A 23,088-nucleotide genomic window follows, 5' to 3' on the forward strand; every position below is an offset into this window, starting at 1 on the left:
AAAGTTTTACTTTTAATATTAACAATATTAAAAACAAAACTTTATTAGAACTAATCTTCCGGTTACACCATTCGTGGCTTCTAAAATTTGCATATTTTATAGACTTCATAATAAATCAAATCAATTTCTATTTTATAGGTTATATGTAAATTGAAGTAACGGAGTCCTTTAGAATATTTAAAAATGGAAGAAACACTTTCAAACAGCAAAAAACACCCTTAAAAAACAGTTTTTTGTATTTCTTAAGATGACCAGCGTTACGGAAAAATCTGAAAAAAATTAGAAATACATATTATAGTGTTTGATAAAATACACATGATTAAGAAAAAATTAGATCTGCAGCTATCCCCAAAAAAAAGTTACACGCTTTTTTCAAAAAAAAAATTTTTTTGAGGTTATGTACACTCAACCTAAGGGTCTATAAAAAATAGACATGTTTTATAAAGGCCTCAACTATGCGTGTGAATTTTGTAACGAGGTCGTTGCGTTGTTCCTCCAGGTAACTAAATCAGTCGAAGAAAAGAGTTCGCTTTGTAAGAAATTTTTATTTGAAATCAAAACATACAAAAGATAAGATAATTAACTTAATTACTCGTTAATTTCGTTAATAAAACATACAAGTATGTATTGTATTTATCTACTCGATGTCATATCATGTATAAGTTTTTAGTTTGTAAAAACTGTCATTGTAGATAGCAGTGCGTGAAGGATTTAAAGTGTGCGTGAAGTAACAATGTATTTTAAATGGGACTTACTTTTTCGCACTGTTTTTAACTTTCGCGTTGTCATGATGACAATCCTTAACTTTCGCGTTGTCATGGTGATGACAATATGAGCAATGAATTACAACAAAAGTTTTGACAGTTTTGTGGTTTGAAAGTAGTTAGAATTTTTAAATGTCAAAGTTCTAAAAATTGTAGAATAGAAATGAATTCCAGGGACGAAGAGTTGCAGCTTTTTTATTTATTTATCGTAGATAAAATATTGTATGAAACTGTGCGTGAAGTACTTTTTGCGAACTTACGCGATTTATAGCACTCGCTCCGTTGTCGCTCGTGCTCTAAAAATCGCGTGCGTTCGCAGAAAAGCATACTTCACGAACTGTTTCATAAATAACTATTATAATCTACGCATCGAGATTCCTGTTCGGGCCGATGTGACGATATTTTGTACATGAATGAATGAATTTTGACGATCACGTGAAATAGGAATTGCTTTTATTAATACGACATGAATGTGTAAGGAAAGGGAAGAAAGGGAATCTCGCTCAGCTCGCCAGATGAAAAGACATATTAGGGATATACGATCACCGCTCGTATAAGGATAGGTAAAAGGATAGGTAATAGGAAAACTGTCGGATTCGCTCAACTCGCCAAAACGACAGCGGAAAACGGTCGGGAACTACTACCTACATAAACTCACCTCTTGTACCTCGCTGTTGTTTATTATTCTTCGATCAACGCTCCAAGAATAATAATCAACTAGGCTTTTCGATCCGACTTTTATATTGTCCAAGGCGGTACAAAAACACGTTTTACTTAATCCATTGGCGTACTCTAGACCAGCGTTTCCCAAACTGTGCTCCGCGAAGCATCTACAGGTGCTCCGCTATATCGCGATAATAAACGGTTAAACATTAGAAAAAAATAGATAAGAGTTTCAAAATTAAAATACTGGTTTCACATGGTTAATTTGGCATGGCATTGGTTAATTAAATTGGCATATTTAACAGATATTTTTAACAAGGTCAATGAAGTTAGTCTCTCACGTCAGGGAAAGACAATAACTGTTAACGCAAATGATAAAATACAAGCGTATAGGAAGAAATTAATTTTTTTGGGCAGGATCGGTGAAAAATAAAAATCTGGATAGCTTTCCACGAATCACAGAATTTAGAGAAGAACTGGAATCGGACATACCAGAAGCTGTCTTTAACGAGTTCCACACTCATCTGCTAAATTTACTTGAAAACTTCCATAATTATTTTCCTGAGGAATTCCACGACAAAATTAAAGAAACCTTCTGGGTTGCAGGTCCGTACCTTGCAATGTTAAAAAACTAGCTTCCGTAACATCTCAGCAGTATGAATGCCTGATATATTTGACATCGGATTCTGCGATAAAAAAACATTTTGAAAGTAAATCGCTAGTAGATTTTTGGTGTCAACTCAAAGACGAATTTAAAATTCTGTCAGATAAAGCGAAAATTATTCGTCTCCTTTTTGCAAAAACATACTTAGGTATGTAAAGCAGCGTTCTCTGCCTATGTGGCCACTAAAACAAAATATATAGATCTCGCTGAATGCGGACCCTGACATTCGATTGCAGTTATCCCAAATTCAACCGGATATTACTAACCTGTGCAACTCAAGGCAGCCTCATTCTTCACATTAAAATGAAGGCATTACGTTTTTTAAGATTTTAGAAATAAGATCTGTGTTCATTTTATTTTTTTATTCTTATATGAAATTAAGTTTCTTATGTTTGGAATTTAAAAAAAAAATTGAATAAAATGAATAGAAAATGTAATGGTTAATATCTCCCTCCCCCCAACTCGTTCTCGCAACGAACTCGCTACAATCTCTCGTTCTTTGTGGCACTTAATATATAGGTTTCAAGTGCAATATGGTAAGTGCTCCCTACATAATATCTGTCCTGAATTATGCTCCTCGACCAAAAAACTTTTATTTGGGAAACGCTGATCTAGACTCTAGACGATACAATTATATTATCGTCACAATTTTTTGAAATTTTAAAATTGATTGCATCCCCCAAAAAAAAAAATAAAAAAACAAAACATGAAATTTTTGATGGGGGAGGGAGCAGGGGGAAGAGGGTGGTGGGTTAAAATGACGCTGAATCTTATGTGTTAATCACATAGAACTTAAAAAAATGAAAAAAATTGAATTCTGGTAGTGAGGGAGGGTAACTTTTAATTTATTTATCCCGTCCATAAGTGGAAAGTTTGATGCGCCACTATCGACGCATGTACCACTGAAAAGTGACGGCACAGTGTTCAAACGTTTTTTTTTAGGTTCTACTATTTAAGTTATAGGCTCTTATCGTGCCTAAAATGATTAAGAAATTTCACCTATCCTATAGCGGCTCTTAGTCTATTACAAAAATTGTAGCAAATCCTATGGACCAAGAGTCGGAAAAAAAATTATTTTAAGACAACTGGTTCTTTAATATATTATTCCCTATGCTTCCTCGAACACCGTACCGGCCATCTGGCTGCTGATACAGGTTGCGTTCATTACTGCGCAGCACATTTGTACAGGTAAACATATCGAATTTAAAATTATTGTAAGACGAAAAATTATTTTGTCATTACTTTTTAAACATTATTAGAAATATGAACTATAATTGCCAGACATTTTTGTGGTTTAAAAAGTAATAACAAAAAAATGTTTCGTCATAAAATAATTTAAATTCAATATACAGGGTGATTGATGAGTGTGATAAAGCTCAGTAGATCCGCTATAGTAATAGATAGCAATTAAAGTTGATAACAAAAATTGTAGCCAGCTTTCAGCTTTACATTACGAAATTAGTTAGAATGTTACAGGGTGTTCGATAACATAGTGGCAAAAAAACTTATGTTTTTCCCTATGTTTTATTTTATATTCGAAACTCTCTTACCTTTACCATCACAAAAATATAAAGGTTTGTTATGTTATATAGGGCTTTTACAAAGTTATAACCAATTTTTTATGAAAAACATAACAAGTTCAGCTCCCTGTATAAATAAAAATAAGCACAACAGCAATGGCTTATTGGTGCTATATTTTTTTTGTTGATTGTCAACATTTAGAAAAATTGTTGATATTGCTAATTTTCCTTATATCGAATACAGGGTGAGTCAAAATGCAAGTACATTCTTTTCTCAGACATTTTTAAATGGATCATCCTGTATTTTATATCACCATCGAAAAGATTCATTACCGTACTTTAATTTTTGTATAATATTTCCTGTGCCTAAATTTGTTAGTTTTCGAGATATTTTCATTTTTCAGAGCAAGTTATTAATTAAGGTGTTCTATTTAAAATTACTGAGAAAATAATGTAGTTGCGTTTTGACTCATCCTGTATTCGATATAAAGAAAATTAGCAATATCGATCATTTTTATAAATTTTGACAATCAACAAAAAAAAATGTGGCACCAATAAACCATTGCTGTTGTGCTTATTTTTATTTATACAGGGAGCTGAACTTATTACGATTTTCGTAGAACATTGGTTATAACTTTGTAAATACCCTGTACAACATAACAAACCTTTATATTTTTGTGATGGAGAAGTTAACAGGATTTCGAATATAAAATAAAATATAGGATGTTCCATTTAAAAAAACATAAGTTTGGTCTGCCACTATGATATCGAACACCCTGTAACATTCTAACTAATTTTGTAATGTGAAGCTCAAAGTTGGCTACAAGTTTTGTTATTAACTTTTATTGCTATCCATTACTATAGCGGATCTACATTTAAGCTTTATCACACTAATCAATCACCCTGATTTTGTATTTACCTGTACAGGTGTGCTGCGCAGTAATGAACGCAACCAGTATCAGGTGTTCGAGGAAGCATAGGGAACAATTATATGAAATAATCAGCTGTCTTAAAATAGTTTCTCGAAAACGTTGCTCTTAGACCACTATATTAACACAATCTTTAACTGTTTCTACACATTTTGTCCTTTCAGGAGATCCATACCTGACTGAAAGCAGTTTCGATTTCGTCATCATCGGATCCGGTCCTTCGGGGGCGGTATTGGCCAACAGATTGTCGGAAGTGCCAGAATGGAACGTACTGTTGATAGAAGTTGGCGGGGAAGCTGACTCTTTTACTGATATACCTTATATGGCAGAATTCTTCCAGTTTACTGATTATAACTGGGGATACTCAGCGGAACAACAGAACACTTCGTGTAATGGTAAGTGAAATTTTTCTAATGAAAGAACATACTTCAAATTTTTATAATAACTGATCCAGGATTATTCCACTATTTATTTAATAATGACCATTCAATGTCTTAACTCAATCAACATTTTGAACTGCCAGGATCGTTTTTTAGTCAAACTACACTCAGGTGCAAAAAAATCGATCCACTGAAAATTTGTAGTCCAGGGCGCATCTGTTTTGAGATGGACGTTGAGAGGTGACTCAAATTTTTTTGCAGAAATTGATAGAAAATAACTCAAATAATAATATTTGAGTTATCCTCCCACTCAAAATGGTCCGGAGCATTGTTTAAATAATCAAAATGTCAAAAAATGAAGGAAAAATTCGATTTTTTTCTTCGTTTTTTGATTATAACTTTAAAAGTATTAATTTCCGAGAAAAGTTGTACTGACATAAAAGTTGAGTAATTAAATTTCCTACAATATGGAATTGGTTAAAAATTTAAAAAATAGTCACCCTAGTTGCAAAATTGCAATAATTGCGAAAAAACCATACAAAAACAAGTATTAACATTTTACGTTTTTCAACCATTTATGCTACACTTAGGACCTTCATATTTCACCGAGAAAAACTTTATGATACAGTTAAAAAATACTGTAAATTTTATTAAGATCGGTTCAATAGATTTTGCAAAATAAATTTTGCAATCCAGCTTTCGCAAAAAAAATTCATTTTTTCAAAATGTTACAGGACTGAAAATAAAGCAGATAGCAAGTTGAAATTTTTCTGGCTTATAGAAGTGTACTGTACCTTTCATTTGCAATTTTCAAAATTAAAATCGATTAATTACCACGGCGTCAGAAAATTTTTGAAATAAACAATAATTTTTGGTGCTACGCGCAGGACAGCGGTGTTCGATTCACACAAGTTGATTTCCACCAAAATTTCTTCCAATCTGTATCTAATATATTATTTTCTTACTCTATATTTTGTTGTATTTTAATAGTTTAATTCCACAAAAATCAAACTAATTTTATTATTGTTTGTGAAATATTGTTTAAACAATTGCATATGTTTAAAAATAATAAAATTTTATTATTTAAGTTAAAATATATGAACAAAGAAAGTGTTTGCTAATAAAAGTGTTATTTCAAAGGATAGAGTATGTGTTTTTATTTTGCAATAAACAAATTTATTTATTTATATCGAAATGTAATAAAAATTAAACTGTATCAATCATTATCAAAGGTCATTGGAATGCCCAATCAGAGCAAACTATCCGCTGTCCTGCGCGTAGCACCAATAATTAATGTTTATTTAAAAAAATTCCTGACGCCGTGGTGTTAATCTATTTTAATATTGCAAAATTGCAAATGGAAGGTACAGTACACTTCTATAAGTAAAAAAAATTGCAACTTGATATCTGCTTTATTTTCAGTCCTGTAACATTTTGAAAAAATGAATTTTTTTACGAAAGCTGGATTGCAAAATTTATTTTGCAAAATCTATTGAACCGATCCTAATGAAATTTACAGTATTGTTTTAGTGTATCATAAAGATTTTCAGGGTGAAATATGAAGGTCCTAAGTGTAGCATAAATTGTTGAAGAACGTAAAATGCGAATACTTGTTTTTGTATCTTTTTTTCGCAATTATTGCTATTTTGCAACAAGGGTGACTATTTTTTAAATTTTTAACCAATTCTATATTGTAGGAAATTTAATTACGCAACTTTTATGTTTGTACAACTTTTCTCGGAAATGAACACTTTTAAAGTTATAATCAAAAAACCAAGAAAAATATCGAATTTTTCCATAATTCTTTGACATTTTGATTATTTAAACAATGTTCCGAACCTTTTTGAGAGGGAGGATAACTCAAATATTATTATTTGATTTATTTTCAAGCAATTTCTGCAAAAAAATTTGAGTCACCTCTCAACGTCCAAATGTACTAATATTTTTACAGATGCGCCCTGGTCTGTTGGTCATTTTTGATGTCTCGAATTTCCTAAACCTGTTGTCCGATTTAAGTGATTTTTTTATTATGTTATAGTCTTATTCATTAACAATATCGCTGTAATAATATTGTTGTTAGACAGATAAACTGTCATTGTATACCGGGTGTACGAACCAAACTGTGTTTTTTTCTCAAAGTTCGCACCACCCTGTGGACTATTCTAGCATTTATAAAATACTGAAATTAAAACCCAACTATAGCCTTAGGTTTTCTAAATATTCTGTTTTTAGATTCATTCACTTATGTTAGATAATAAAAAAGTTAGGTACTTTAACAACTGGCCATGTTCGTCATCAGTACAGGGTGTTTCTAAATAAGTGCGACAAACTTTAAGGGGTAATTTTACATGAGAAAATAATGATAGTTTGCTTTATAATCATATGTCCGCAAAACGCTTCGTTTCTGAGATATTTCGAATTTCCTAATGTGGTGCGTTCAATTTTTGTTTACAAAATGACGATTTATTGATTGCTTTAAAACCAGTTAAGATATACAAATAAAATTTGGTGGGTTTTAAGACGTAGTTATTGCACATTTTTTGACATACAATTAAGAATTTTATATTCACCATTGGTCGTAATACCCGTTTGCGCTCCAATGGTGAATATTAAATTCTTAATTGTACGTCAAAAAATGTGCAATAACTACGTCCTAAAATCCACCAAATTTTATTTGTATATCTTAACTGGTGTTTCAAAATGTTATGAAAACTGCAGGAAATATGAAAACTGAGTTGTAAAAAAAATAGAATTTAAAAATTATGTTTCCACAAGCTTTGCACAATATCGCTTACCTGGAAATCGGTGATGTTTAGGATATGGTAAACTTGTAGATCCAATGGGTGACTCAATCCTAGACTCCTTCCATGGAATTCGCGATGCACGTGGAACGCGGGACGGTACCGTCAAGATCACGAAAGGGAGTACCTTTTTCGTTGAAAGCTTGAAGCGAAATCACAGTAGTGGTACCTTGTCCTTAAAGTACTTAACGTATGTCCAGTTTTATACATGCGTACCGAAAGCGATAAGCTTTGAGCTTGTGGATAATTTTAAAAATTGACATTAAGAAGGTTATTCCGCGTCATTTTACAGGGGGCATACCAAAATAACTAAATATAATTAAATTGTCTAAAGTTTATTCTACCCGAAAATAAATAAATAGTAGAATCATAGCAATATTAAAATAAAGAAATAAGGATTCCCGAACATTCACCCCGCCAAAACGAATGTTTTCAAAGTAAGAGAGAAAGAGAAAAAAATAAAACTAAAGTTAAACTCAATTAAACTTAATTAAAAAAGGCAGTTACATTGCCTAATTGCCTGGAAGAGGACAAATCTTGACCACCGGTCGTTTCATCGTGCCGCGAGAAGTTTTGACTTCGACAACGCGAATTACATCATCCTATGCCGGAAGCATATTTACAGATGCTTGCGTGTGTAGACACCAGGGTGTTGAAATCAGTTAGGGTTTGGAGAAACAGTACATTTACACATGCTAGCGCGTGTTGACACCACGGTGTTGAAACCAGTTAGGGTTTGGAAAAACAGTACGTTTACAGACGCTAGCGTGTGTTGACACTAGGGTGTTGAAATCAGTTAGGGTTTGGAAAAACAGTACAGTTACAAATACTAGCAGATTTGGACACCAGAGTGTTGAATCCAGCTAGCTTTTTTAGTAATTAATATACATGCATAAATGCTAACGGCTATTGACTTTGATTTTATATACCTACTGCTGTGGAAAAATATTTAAGTGATTTAGGTATTAGTAAATAATTAAACGTTGTTGGGATATAAACAATAATATATTAACACACAAGAACAACATAAAAAATAATGTTGCTCTCAAGCTATTTGCTTGTGGAATTTTTATAATTAACTATTTAGATGGGAAATAAGCCACAATTAAATTGAAAAAAATAATTTTAATAACGTTTCGATGCCCAAATCGGGTGTCGTCAAAATAAAAAATACTACTACAGGGTGTTTGGTAAAGAATGGGCCATAGCTTAACCTCAGGTTCCTGAGGTTAACATAAGCCGATTTAAGCTAACTTACCTTAGTACAAAGTTTATAATAACCGAGATACAGGGTGTCAAAGTTAAACTTTTTTTTTATTTATTATTGAATATTTCCTGACAGGCATGAGATATCAACACGAAATTTGGTATGTGAGGGTTTTTCGGGACGAGAAAACTAAATTCCCTACCAAAAGTTATGTGTTACGCAGAGGGCGCCACATACGCCTTTCAGCACTCATTTAATACGTTCAATTTTTTTTATCCGTCACTCCGTATAATTTTGACATTAAAATTTGTATTCCCCTATTAGTTTTACTTAAAAAAGGTATACCTCTTTCATCTCCCTAAACTCAACCGTTTACGAGATAAAGCATTTTAAATCTGCGGTGCAACATAATTTTTAGCATAATATCATTGTAGTTACATCAGAAAAATAACTTAAAACCATAAAATTATCCAAAAATGTATCGCAAAGGACATCGCACACATCTTATGGAAAATATAATGTCACTCAAATTCAATAAAATTTATACGAATATATTCGTTTTAAAGTAACTGTCAATTCTTATCATTGCGCGAACTCTTAATTATGATTAATTACGGCGATGGAGAACAGTGCCTACGTTCCTTCCGATGAAGGCTCCAATAAGAGCCGAAAATCGCGGTTCAAGGGACTGGACTGCACTCCGTATTCTAATTGAAAAGTAAGATTGTTTTGCCTTCGCATTGCAAATGAATAAAAATGGTATACATTTTTATTTTATGGTCGTATTACTCCGTAGAGTAACTAGGTGCATTTTTCCGTTGGAACTTTACCAGCTGCAGACGGGGGATGTGAATTGCATAGTGTAGAATTCCTTCCCTCTCGTCTTCACTACAGCATCTATTTGACTTGCAAATTGTAGAAGTCTTGGAGGTGTCACCAGGAAAGTGTACAATAATTGTGCCAATTTGAGAACTGGCACAATTATTATGGTTTTAAGTTATTTTTCGGGTGTAACTACAATGATATTATGCTAAAAATGATGGTGTATCGCAGATTTAAAATGCGTTTATCTCGAAAACGGTTGAGTTTAGAGAGATGAAAGAAGCATAGCTTTTTTAAGTAAAACTAATAGGAGAATAAAAATTTTAATGTCAAAATTATACAGAGTGAGGGATAAAAAAAATTTAACGTAATAAATAAGTGCTGAAAGGCGTATGTGGCGCTCTCTGGGGAATACATAATTTTTGGTAGGGAATTTAGTTTTCTCGACCCAAAAAAACCTCACATACCAAATTTCAGGTTGTTATCTCATATCTGTCAGGAAATATTCAATAATAAATAAAAAAAAAGTTTAACTTTGACACCCTGTATCTCGGTTATTATAAACTTTGTACTAAGGTAAGTAGCTTAAATCGGCCTATTTTAACCTCAGGAACCTGAGGTTAAGCTATGGCCCATTCTTTACCAAACACCCTGTATATTAAACAAAAATGTTGTTGCTTAGTAAAAAATTCTACTAATAATTTTTTTAATCTGACTCATTTATATTGGCAATTCATACATATATTATACATTTTAAAGTATTTTTTACTAGACAACAACATTCTTGTTTAATTTAGTAGTACGTATTTTGTATTTTGACAACGACACCCGATTTGGGCGTCGAACCGTTAATAAAATTATTTTTTTTTAATTTAATTGTTGCTTATTTCCCATCTAAATAGTTAATTATAAAAATGCCACAAGCACATAGCTTCAGAACAACATTATTTTTTATGTTAATATGTTTTTTGTGTTAATATATTATTGTTTGTATCCCATCAACGTTTAATTATTTATTAATACCTAAATCACTTAAATATTTTCCACAACAGTAGGTATATAAAATCAAAGTCAATAGCCGTTAGCATCTATGCATGTATAACCACTAAAAAAGCTAGCTGGTTTCAACACTCTGGTGTCCAAATCTGTTAGTATTTGTAAATGTACTGTTTTTACAAACCCTAACTGATTTCAACACCCTAGTGTCAACACACGCTAGCGTCTGTAAACGTACTGTTTTTCCAAACCCTAACTGGTTTCAACACCGTGGTGTCATCACGCGCTAGCATCTGTAAATGTACCGTTTCTCCAAACCCTAACTGATTTCAACACCCTGGTGTCTACACACGCAAGCATCTGTAAATATGCGTCCCGGAAACACGTTAACAATACGACCAAGTTCCCATTGCAAAGGAGCTTGCTGCTCATTCTTAATAACTACCAGATCTCCTTTAGAAACCGGAGGAGACTGTTTAGTCCACTTGTGTCTTTGTTGAAGAGTGTTAATATACTCTAAAGACCAACGTTTCCAGAAATCGCTTTCGATACGTTGCAGTAGCTGCCAACGACTTAGTTTGTTAAGACTTAAATGCTCTAAATTGGGTTCAGGAATCGGATTATTTAACGATTCGAAAATCAGAAAATGTCCAGGCGTAAGTGGCTGCAGATCATTAGGATCTGAGCTAATGGGACACAAGGGACGAGAATTTAGAATATCCTCGACTTGTGTTAGAACTGTATAGAATTATTCAAAGGTTAAAATTTGATTTCCCATAACTCGGTAAAAATATGATTTAAATGACTTGACGCCAGCCTCGGCCAATCCATTCAAATGCGGAGAAGCGGGAGGATTAAAATTCCAAGAAATGTCTAATTTTTGTGCTGTAATTTGAGCAAGTTCTATTAATTGATTATTAGCACCCTTAAAATTAGTGCCCTGATCACTTACAATATGATTGCACCTACCCCTTCGGGCAATGAAACGTCTAAAAGCTGCTAAGAATGACTCTGAACTAAGATCAGATGTGGCCTCCAAATGAATGGCCTTAGTAGCGGTACAAACAAATAAACAGACATAACCCTTAAAAGTTTTTGCTCCTCTGTGTTTGCTCATCAAAAGCGAAAATGGACCAGCGAAATCAATGCAAACTGATGAGAATGCCTTTAACTGAGAAACGCGGAACGAGGGTAAATCAGCCATATACGGATTATATGACTTGGGTTTAGAACGAAAACATGTAATACATCTAGATAAACATTTATAAATTGCTGCTTTAGGGGATAAGATCCAATATTGTTGAAGCAACAAGTATTGCAAAGTCTTTAAACCAGGATGACAATATGAGCTGTGAACTGATTCTATTATCAATTCTGTCAGTCTGTGTGTTTTGGGCAAAAGGATAGGATGTTTAATGTCATAACTAAAAGAAGATCCTTTAAGCCGACCACCAACTCTAAGTAAACCATCGTCCATATAAAATTGAGTTTTTAAAGCTTTAGCTACATGAGGATAATTATTTTCTTCAGAAGCTGCGAGTTCATACAAGGTACGTAATGCCAAATATGGTGAAGAAGATATACCATATGTCACAGTGCGTAAATGATACTCCTGAAGAGGTTCGGATAGGGAGAAACGCCATAGAATACGTTGATAGTCCCAATAGTCGGCAATCACATTAATTTGTCTGTACATTTGCTTAATGTCGCAAACAAAGACATAGGCATAAAATCGAAATCTAAGTAAAAGACTAGCAATGTCCTTCTGAAGCTTTGGACCTACAAGTAAGGTGTCATTTAGAGATACACCGTTTATGTCACGCAAACTTGCATCAAAGACTACCCTTATTTTAGATACAATCTCGAATTCGGAAATTTGTTCCTTAAATATAGCATGATGGGCGATATAATAGGCCGAAGGAGAATGGTTATGCTCTGTAGGAACGAGAGACATGTGACCCTTATTTAAATAATCTTGCATAAAATCACAATATTTTGTGCGTAAATCAGGATTTTTTCTAAAACGATTTTCAAGCATCGAAAAACGTCGATGGGCTTGAGAATAAGTATCAAGAAATTTAGGTTTTTCTTGACGAAAAGGTAACGGGACAAAAAATCGACCTGTAGAATCTCTAAGAGTTAAAGACTTATATATTTCTTCACATTTTTTATCTTCAGAGGATAAAGGTAAGGATTTAGAAATCTCCTCAAGCTCCCAAAATTTTCTTAATTGCGTGTCGATATTTGTTTCAAGAGACATATGACAATTAACAAGAGTATTTATAGAAGAATCATTAGGGAGGCAATTTACTTTACCTTGAAGAACGTATCCAAAAACAGTTTCTAATGCCACTGGTTGATTTGGATTTCCAAAAATTCTACCCGATTTTAAAATAAACGGAGTGAGTTCTGCACCAACTAACATGTCTATAGGACCAGGTATGTGGAACTTAGGATCTGCCAATTTTAAAGTTTGAAGATGTGTCAACTCAGAAGGATTAATTAGGAATTTTGGCTGATTTGAACATACTTTAGGAAGAACAATGGCTTTAAATGAAAATGTTGGATCGATTTGTCCACACGGTTTCATTGTGCACTGCACTATACCACTGTTTGCAGCCAATGATATTCCATTGAGACCTTCAACAGGAATCGAAAAATTTCTTTTTGAAAGGCCAAGACGTTGAACACAAGATTCAGAAATAAAATTCGCCATAGAACCTGTATCAAGAAGAATTCGTATTGTTGTAAAGTTACCTCGAATATCCTTTACTTCCGCTTCACAGGTTGACAATAAAATAGTTGATTGAGGAAGTGATAAGGTGCTTGTAATACAGTCAGAATTGATGTAAGTATTTACAAGGGTATTGGTGATCGAAGAACTAGTAGACGGGTTGCAACCCACTGACGGACCAACAGAGGGGTTGGAAGAAGTAACCTGAACGTTTGAATTCTGCTCAGAAGCTGTATCGTTTGATTTTTTATCAAAGTGCAATGTTGTATGATGGGGAATTTGCAAACACGACATTTATGAGATGACACACAATTCCTCATAGAGTGTGGCGAAACTAAACAATTAACGCAAAGTTTGTGTTGTTTAGCAATAGAAAACCTCTCTTGAGGGGATTTAGAAAGAAATATTCCGCACTTATATAAGGCATGAGGCACTTAGACTGCTCAACTGAATTAGGGCTGGATTCCACCAGAAAACTAGATACGTGTTTTTTATTGTTCACCTTTGGATTGTGAGATGACGAAGCAATATACTGAACAGACTCCAGTGCGATGCATTGTCTATCTAAAAACGACATTAATTGCCTATAAGTTGGCAATTCCTGGCTAAGGCTATGTTCCAGTTCAAAATTGGTTCTGGTTTTTGAATCTAATTTATTAAGAAGCATGTTAAATAGCAAAAAATCCCAATGATCTACAGGCAACTTCATTACCCTGAGAGCAGCAACATTTTCTGAAAAGACACTTAATAATTTTCTTAGTTCAAAAGAATTTGCCTTTGAAATTGAGGGAGCATTAAAAATTTCATTATAATAGTGGCTAGCTAAGATACGTGTATTTTTATATCTTTTTTCCAGCTTTTCGTATGCTACAGTATAATTGCCCTCAGTAAGAGGAATGCCTTTGATTAAAGCTAGGGGTTCATTACCCAAAGAAGTAAGCAGATACTGAAACTTTTCAACATTAGATATGTCAGGATTATTGTGGATTAGACTGTTAAAGACATCAAAATAAGTAGGAAAATCTTTATAAGAACCTTCGAAACGCATCAAGGAAAGCTTTGGAAGGTTTACGACACTTCTACGGTTAGAAGAATTAGAATTATCTACAGTAGACATGTTTGCCGCTTGAGAAGATGAGTCATTCACCAAAAAATCATGTTTTAGTGATAAAACTCCATAAAAGGCTTTATCAGCATTTAATCTCATCTCATCATAGGAAGAAAATTCATCATCATTGATTAATGAAATAACAGTGTTATGATTACTTTGAAATTCATTATAAGTGCCATCAATAGCATTGGCTCTAGCAAGAAATTCAGGCTTTAAAGACTCATCATTCGAAACTTTAAGACCACACTCGTAAGTTTCTTGTAATCGTTTAAAAGCAGTAGTTCGCTTTAAATTGGCTTTTGTTAATTTATCAGACATGTTAGAAAGTTAATTTAACAAATTAATATTCTAATAAAATTTACTTAAATGTGATTGATTTGTATTCTAAATAGCGAATAAAAAATTTATTAATCAAAGACACAAGTGGTTTAAATAATAAACGTAATTCAAATAATAATTGTTTTGTTATAAATAAGCGAACAACAGCAAGTAACTTTATTTATCAAAATCGACATAAAAATAAACAAGAAAACCTAATTAACGTGAACCCATCAAATTAACCGATAATAATAATTAGCGACAGGTTTAGAAAAGCAAACTAGAAAGCGATGTACCGTTCAATTTCTCGATTCAAAAATATGTGCGAGAATTTACTTTAGGTATCGTATTGTAAAGTTTTTAAAAGTTACAAAAAAGTGACTGTTAATAAAAAGCCTATAACGTTTGTCGTTTATAGAAGCTTACAAGGTTTAAAAATGACGCAAAATAAGCTTATATTATGTAAAATAAATAGAAAAAAGGCTCAAAATATGGCTGCGAAGGACCGAAATGTTTCAAAATGTTATGAAAACTGCAGGAAATATGAAAACTGAGTTGTAAAAAAAATAGAATTTAAAAATTATGTTTCCACAAGCTTTGCACAATATCGCTTACCTGGAAATCGGTGATGTTTAGGATATGGTAAACTTGTAGATCCAATGGGTGACTCAATCCTAGACTCCTTCCATGGAATTCGCGATGCACGTGGAACGCGGGACGGTACCGTCAAGATCACGAAAGGGAGTACCTTTTTCGTTGAAAGCTTGAAGCGAAATCACAGTAGTGGTACCTTGTCCTTAAAGTACTTAACGCATGTCCAGTTTTATACATGCGTACCGAAAGCGATAAGCTTTGAGCTTGTGGATAATTTTAAAAATTGACATTAAGAAGGTTATTCCGCGTCATTTTACAGGGGGCATACCAAAATAACTAAATATAATTAAATTGTCTAAAGTTTATTCTACCCGAAAATAAATAAATAGTAGAATCATAGCAATATTAAAATAAAGAAATAAGGATTCCCGAACAACTGGTTTTAAAGCAATAAATAAATCGTCATTTTGTAAACAAAAATTGAACATCCCGTATCTCGGAAACGAAGCGTTTGCGGACATATGATTATAAAGCAAACTGTCATTATTTTCTCATGTAAAATTACCCCTTAAAGTTTGTCGCACTTATTTAGAAACACCCTGTACTGATGACTAACATGGCCAGTTGTTAAAGTACCTAACTTTTTTATTATCCAACATAAGCAAATGAATCTAAAAACAGAATGTTGAGAAAACTTGAGTCTATAGTTGGGTTCAAATTTCAGTATTTTATAAATGCTAGAATAGTCCACATGTTGGTGCGAACTTTGAGAAAAAAACACAGTTTGGTTCGTATACCCGGTATACAATGACAGTTTATCTGACTAACAACAATATTATTACAACGATATTGTTAATGAATAAGGCTATACCATGGTAAAAAAATCACTTAAATCGGACAACAGGTTTAGGAAATTCGAGACATCAAATATGACCAAATTTTCAGTGGATCGATTTTTTTGCACCCGAGTGTATTTACTATATTTTTGACTCATTAGTGATGTCTATCCATCACGTCGCAGAAATGTCACGTTCTATGTCAAACGTCACATATTATACCACGTTTTATGTCAAACGTTGCACAATTGTCACGTTGTATGTCAAACTGTCAAACGTAACATTTTTTGATTTTTGTTTTCATTCTTTCGTATTATATGGTTTATTACAATATTGGTGTGTTCGCAGATTGCTTACAAGTTTCGTCTTAATTCTATGGTTCTAATGTCACATATTATATCACGTCTTATGTCAAACGTTAAATGTCACATATTATGTCACGTTTTATGTCAAATTACAAAGCAATTTAGATTAAAAATAGCGAATTACTGGCGCCGGCCACGGAAGATAGTTGAACTATGACAGTCGGTAATGTAGATTCCTTACGTCAAATTAAAAATGGCGGATGAGTCCGTTCAATTTTAGAGAATTTCCTCTAAATATATATTTCCGTTAATTTTTTTTCCTTGATAAAATCAAGAGCTTTTCTTCACCACTACCTTGGAATAATCATATACATATCCATATCACATATAGGAGATTTTTTGTAAACCAGTTGATGTTTAGAACAGTTTCTAAACTTTCCATTTCGATCGCCAATCTTCGAAAGGAGGCGGCGCAATAATAAAAGGAATGCTCGTATACAATACACACATGCCAAAAGTGAAAATTTGAAGACATACTTTTAAAATACTAATAAACATTTAAAATATTTTCCATAATTTGTTATTCATAAATGATATTAGACTAATGTTTGATCTAAAATATGTACGGAATATAACAAACTAGTTCCGAATATACAACAAGAATAAAAAACCGCTAAACGCCGTAAAAAAGAATGACGCCTAGAATATTCCAGCTACAAAAGAGCTGATATGAATATGACGTGGCGCGAAAATATATTTTCATTTTGATGGAAAATAAAATTCTAGTTTTATTTTGAAAGATTTTTCCATTATATTTGCTAAATTTGAAATAAAACGCGACACAAAAGAGTAACTTTGGTACAGTGTGCATTTTGAGGCTCTTTTGTGGCGCTTTTTACTTCAAATTTAGCAAATATTATGAAAAAAATCTTTCAAAATAAAACTAGAATTTTATTTTCCATCAAAATGAAAATACATTTTCGCGCCACGTCATATTCATATCAGCTCTTTTGTAGCTGGAATATTCTAGGCGCCACTCATTTTTACGGCGTTTAGCGGTTTTTTATTCTTGTATCATCAGGAGTTTTTCAAAGTTTTTTATAAATTAAATGTATGAAATTGAATGTAATGTTTTTCGGTTACACGTTAAGCGTTATAAATGGTCGCCGTTGTCGCATTCTCTCCCAAATGATCTAGTAGTTACGACACCAGACTTGTGATAAGACAATCCGAGTTCAAATGAACTCGGATTGCCCTATCGAACTTAGCGTCGTAACCACTACAACTACATAAACCATTTCGGCGATAATGGTTAAATGGATTATACTTTTGAAGCTCGATAACTTCTGAACGGCATAACCGATTTTGATCATTAAACATGAGTTTGAAACGTATTGACAAGTAGTATCTGTTGCATCCAAGGTAAAGTATGATAACTGAAGTTATTACAGGAATTATTGAGCTTGAAAAACCGTTTTTCCCATAAGAAATAAATTTGATCATACTTGTGAAGCCTATAATAACTTAAAAATTTGAATTTTCCCAGACATGAGGTATACACCGTTAGACGCGTCTAGAGTCCTCCTACAAACGCTCAGTTATTGACGCAATTCGTAGGTTGAAATTTTGAGTAATTGTCGAAAAACCAAAATTTTCAAAGTTTAATCTTTTAGTTTTTCGGCTATACTGAGCCGTGTGTAGGTATGATCTTGACCGCTTAGGCACCATTTGAAAGCTTAACTCAACGCTATTGATATAGTATATTTGCGGTTTTCCTGTCTCTTCTTGAACTTAAGATATATACGCCCAAAAAATATGCCATTTTGTATATACCTAGCCCTATAGCTGGCTTATGGGTGGTCAAAACTCACAAACTACACCGGTTCTGAATCGGCCCTGACTCCCTCTTGAAACACAGAAAAAAAATTCAGATCGGTGTAACTTTTCCACATACATACATGTCCACAAACATTTTCTCCTTTTTAAATAAACATTCAGTCATACTTCTGAGCTCGGTAACTTAGGTTCAAAATTAGACATGCGTTGGAAAGGTAATGATCAGTACTATCAGATGCCGCAAAGAACAGACTTAAATTTTTGACATTTTTGGGGACGAGAACGAAAAACAAATCAAAAATGGGAAGGGCCGTAAAATCCACACCCTTGGATCAAAATGGAGAGTTGACTATGGATGGGCGAGTCTTTTCCTTAAACTATAAGATGGGATTTGGCCCAATTTTCAATTCAGTCAGATTTAGAAAATCGAAAACTTCGTGTATATATAGTGTCGCATGTAGGGGTATTGTGCGCCACTGACGAGAACTGCCGTTCTCTGGTAATTTGTTAATTTTCTCAACTTCTATTTTTATCGAGTTATGAATGTCTTCTTGGTACTAGGAATATAGTAACATGGAATATATTTTTACCATACTAACTGTTTGAAAAGTTCTAGTACACATAAAATGAGTAACATTCAAAAGATTTTTGACTATTCATATTATTCTATACTGAAGTTCACATTCAGATGGCAGCGTTACAGAGATACGCCTGTGCTTTCTATATGGCAGAAATAACTACAATGTTGTCAAAGTTTTTAATCGTACGTTATGAGCCGGCTCCTATAAAATAATTATTTTAGAAATATTTATGAATGTAAAATAGAAAAATACTATTGTGAACTTTTTTTTGAGTTTGGCCCTGCTTATTTTAAAAAGGTAGCAAAATTTACAATGGAAGTAGAATTGGCAACACTGTTATCCTATATCCGTACAATTCCATCTGAATGTGACTTCCACGATAGTAGGCAATCTTCTAGTATTCTAGTAGGTACCACTATTTTTTTGTTTTTCTTTTAATCTACGTTTGTAGGCCTTAGCCGATCTTGCCCGTCTCGCTTCTCACATCCTTGTAAAATGTGTTCTCTCCAATGCTCCATGCTCTCCATTCTCCATTTAGAGTCTACACTATTCTCCTCAAGAATCTTGATTATTTCACTTAGCTTAATGCTATCATAATCTTTGGTGACAGCAGTAAAAAAAATAAAAGAAGGGTTAGTTTGAACCCTATCGAATTTACTACCGGTTCTTCTTCTTCTTCGTCTAGCCATTCACGTCCACATCTGAACATAAACCTCTTCAAGTCTTCCTATTCATTGTTTTTTGTTGTACGCTACTTGTAGCCAATTATTCCCGGCAGTTTGTTTCAGCTCATCTGTCCATCTCATAGGAGGTCTGCCTCTGGGTTTTTTGTGTTGGTATGGTCTCTAGGTTAGGTACTACAGGTTAGAATACGATATATTTATGTTGCGTTCGTTTAAAAACTCAATTAAGACACTTTTTTGTAATTCAGGTTGTCCGAATAAAAGAATGAGACTACCTTCCGGAAGAGCTCTAGGAGGCAGCTCCATCAACGACTTTTTACTGTACTCCAGAGGAAATCCAGCAGATTTTGACAAATGGCAAGAATCTGGAAACCCAGGATGGTCTTACGAAAGCGTGTTAAAGTATTTTAAAAAATCCGAAAACGCTAATCTCAGCGCGGCTGATCCTGAGTACCATCAGGCGGGAGGACCATTGACCGTCAGCGATATTCCGTATAGAACACAATCTGCTAATGCCTTTGTCCAGGCTGCCCAGGAAGCAGGGTATCCGTTTTTGGACTACAATGGAAAAAACCAAATTGGTGTAAGTTTATTTTTCATTGGCATATTTCTCCTAAGCATCTTCTTTATTGACTTTCTTACACCGAATTGTACACTTATTCAAGGCCCCCGTAAGGGTAACTGGCGCCTGTGTGCAAAAAAGGACTTTGGCGCCCCTTGAGGCATTTTTGGATCATGTTTTTCTATTTATTTTTTGAAGGTAGGTAGGTAGGTAGGTGGGTAGGTGCTTGAAATAAAGCAAAAAATTGAACTTTAGAAGTCATATTTATAGGCCAGTCACTCACGGTAAAATATTGCAAAACCTCCGAATTTTAACGAATTGCTTGCATTAACATGGAATTTGGCATACACATATAAAGCTTATAAAAAGTGAAAGTGAAACATTATTTTTTTGTTTTTTTAAGTTTATAACTTCACAAAGGAAAACAAAAAATCCAAAATATTCAGAATAAAAAAACCTACATTTTTTACTGCTTGAGATTTTTCGTACAAATAATTTTTAAGCTATTTTTTTTAAAAAAGCAATTTTTTTCAAGATAAAAAAATTTTGTCCAAAAGATTTCTTTTACCAAAAAAGAAGACGAACTTTATTTTGAGCATAACTTACTTACTTTTGATGCTAGAAACTTTTTTAAACAACAAATATAAAGCTTGTTTTAAACACTTTAAAGAAGTTTTAATGAGCTTTCCCCAAAAAGTGCTTCATTTTTTGGTTATTTCACGTTGAAATATTCGATTTGGAATTTGAAGAATAAGAACCTACTTTTCATTAGTTACAACTGTGCTTCTACTGGGTTTACAGACTTCATATGCCAGCCATTTTTTAAACTTTTTGTAAGCTATTTTTTTAATAAGATAAAATGCTGAGGTACTTTTTGAGTTATTTGGGAAAACCGTCTAAAAAGGGTTTTTGTTAAAAAATGAACATATTCACTCGCAAATAACTCGAAAAGTATTCACTTAGTGAAAAAATTCTATAGAAACAAAGTTCCTTAGAATTACTCAGTTTATCCAATTCCATCCTTATTTTGAACGTATTTTTTTCACCCCCGAGAAGGGGTGGAAGCCACCCCCAGTGCAAAAGCACACATCGGCACAATATCACTTTTTTTCTTTGACTTGTTAGCTATGTGTATTATGTGTATGCCAATGTGTATTTCATGTCAATGCAAGCGGTTCTTCAAAATTCACAGCAAAAACCGTTAGTAAATGGACTATTATTTGTAGACTAAAATATCAAAATGAAACAAACATAATAAAATCATAACAAAATAAATTAAAATTCCTGACTTCCGACATGGTCTTGCATATAGGAATCGGCAGTAACTGGATGATATACCTACTAATAAACTTTTGTGTGTATTTATTATACCTTCGTCTTCTTTAGCTAATATTTCTGAACCATGAAAGTTAATTTCGACCAATCCATCTCTTTCCCTCCACTTTTTCTTGTATTATAAGGCGAAGTAGATGGAATGTATGTCCTCTAATTATTATATGGCCGAAGTATTCTGTTTTTCTCATGTCTCTCTTCTATTTATACGTAATCCTATTTAATTTCTCAACTTTTATTTTAAAATTAATTTTTGTTTTTTTGTTTGTTTTTTTTTTCAAATTTTTTACCCTGGATTTTGGCGCCCCTAAAGGATGGCGCCCGTGTGCATTGCACACTTTGCACATATGGTAGCGGGGGCCCTGCACTTATTGATTCAAAGGTATTCCCATTTTGATGCATTTTGTCTTTCATGTCTGAAGTGTTTGTTCTAAATTTATTTTTGAGAGAGTTTGCGACGGTACTTAACATTTTCTTGTATCTTTGTGCATTTCAGGTTTCGTACCTTCAAACCATCACCAAAAACGGTAAAAGAGTCAGTGCAGAAAAAGCATTCCTTAGACCAGTACGTTATCGAAGTAACCTTAAAATCATCAAAAATTCCCGCGCCATCAAAATCTTGATAAGCCCTGACACCAAACAGGCTTATGGTGTTAAATATATCAGAGCAAGACAGTATTGGCAAGCCTCAGTTAAAAAGGAAGTTATTGTGTGTGCAGGATCCTTCAACAGTCCTCAGCTGCTAATGTTGTCAGGAATTGGACCAAAACGGCACCTGGAGAATTTGGGTAAGTATTTTATAACATAGTTTTTTTCAAACTTTTGAATGTAAAGTGAAGATATGATCCTTCGTTCTTTTTTTCAATTTATATTGAATCATCTGCGTTACAGTAGCATTTCAAGCACTACTTCTAATTTATAGCAGTTTCTTTTTTCACTATGTGAAAATACGTTACTTCTTATTTTTATGCATTTCTACGAAACACAAAATTGACTTTGATATAACTTGAAGCTATTCTTATTTTAAATGCTTTTAGCCAATCTCTGCAACCCTCCTATAGTATTTTCGATTTTATTTGATATTCTGGACTTCTAGACTTTGAAAGTATATACTAGCTCTTTATACAAAGCACTCTTCGAAACTGAATATACTGGCTACTTCTAAAATTTTGATTTTTTTCAGGTATCTCATTAGTACAGGAGCTACCAGTAGGAAAGAAATTGTACGATCATGTCTTATTCCCTGGGTTGAATTTCGTACTGAACCAGTCGATAGTTCCCAACCAAGAATGGGAAACTGGAAAGCTAGACAACTATATCGCTATTAACGATGGAAGAGGTCCATTTACAGTACCAATAGGTAAGTTCTATGGGGATTTCAAATAAAATATTATTATTCATACGTTTGAGATTTAATAATTTAATAAGGTGTAGAAAGTGATACTAAGTT

The 23,088-nt window shown here is 33.3% G+C and overlaps 1 protein-coding gene across 3 annotated transcripts in view; it reads left to right on the forward strand.

The window, feature by feature from the left end:
- Positions 1-23,088, forward strand: part of LOC114333619 (glucose dehydrogenase [FAD, quinone]-like) — a 61,660-nt gene that overhangs the window by 18,378 nt on the left and 20,194 nt on the right. For all 3 annotated transcript variants that reach the window (XM_028283533.2, XM_028283535.2, XM_028283534.2), the window contains 4 exons: positions 4,705-4,935; positions 19,993-20,327; positions 22,135-22,426; positions 22,822-22,998. In XM_028283533.2, coding sequence (XP_028139334.1) covers positions 4,705-4,935; positions 19,993-20,327; positions 22,135-22,426; positions 22,822-22,998 — 1,035 coding nt within the window. The remainder of the gene's footprint in view (positions 1-4,704; positions 4,936-19,992; positions 20,328-22,134; positions 22,427-22,821; positions 22,999-23,088) is intronic.

The sequence above is a fragment of the Diabrotica virgifera genome, chromosome 3, assembly GCF_917563875.1.
Source record: "Diabrotica virgifera virgifera chromosome 3, PGI_DIABVI_V3a".
Classification (NCBI taxonomy): Eukaryota; Metazoa; Arthropoda; class Insecta; order Coleoptera; family Chrysomelidae; genus Diabrotica; species Diabrotica virgifera.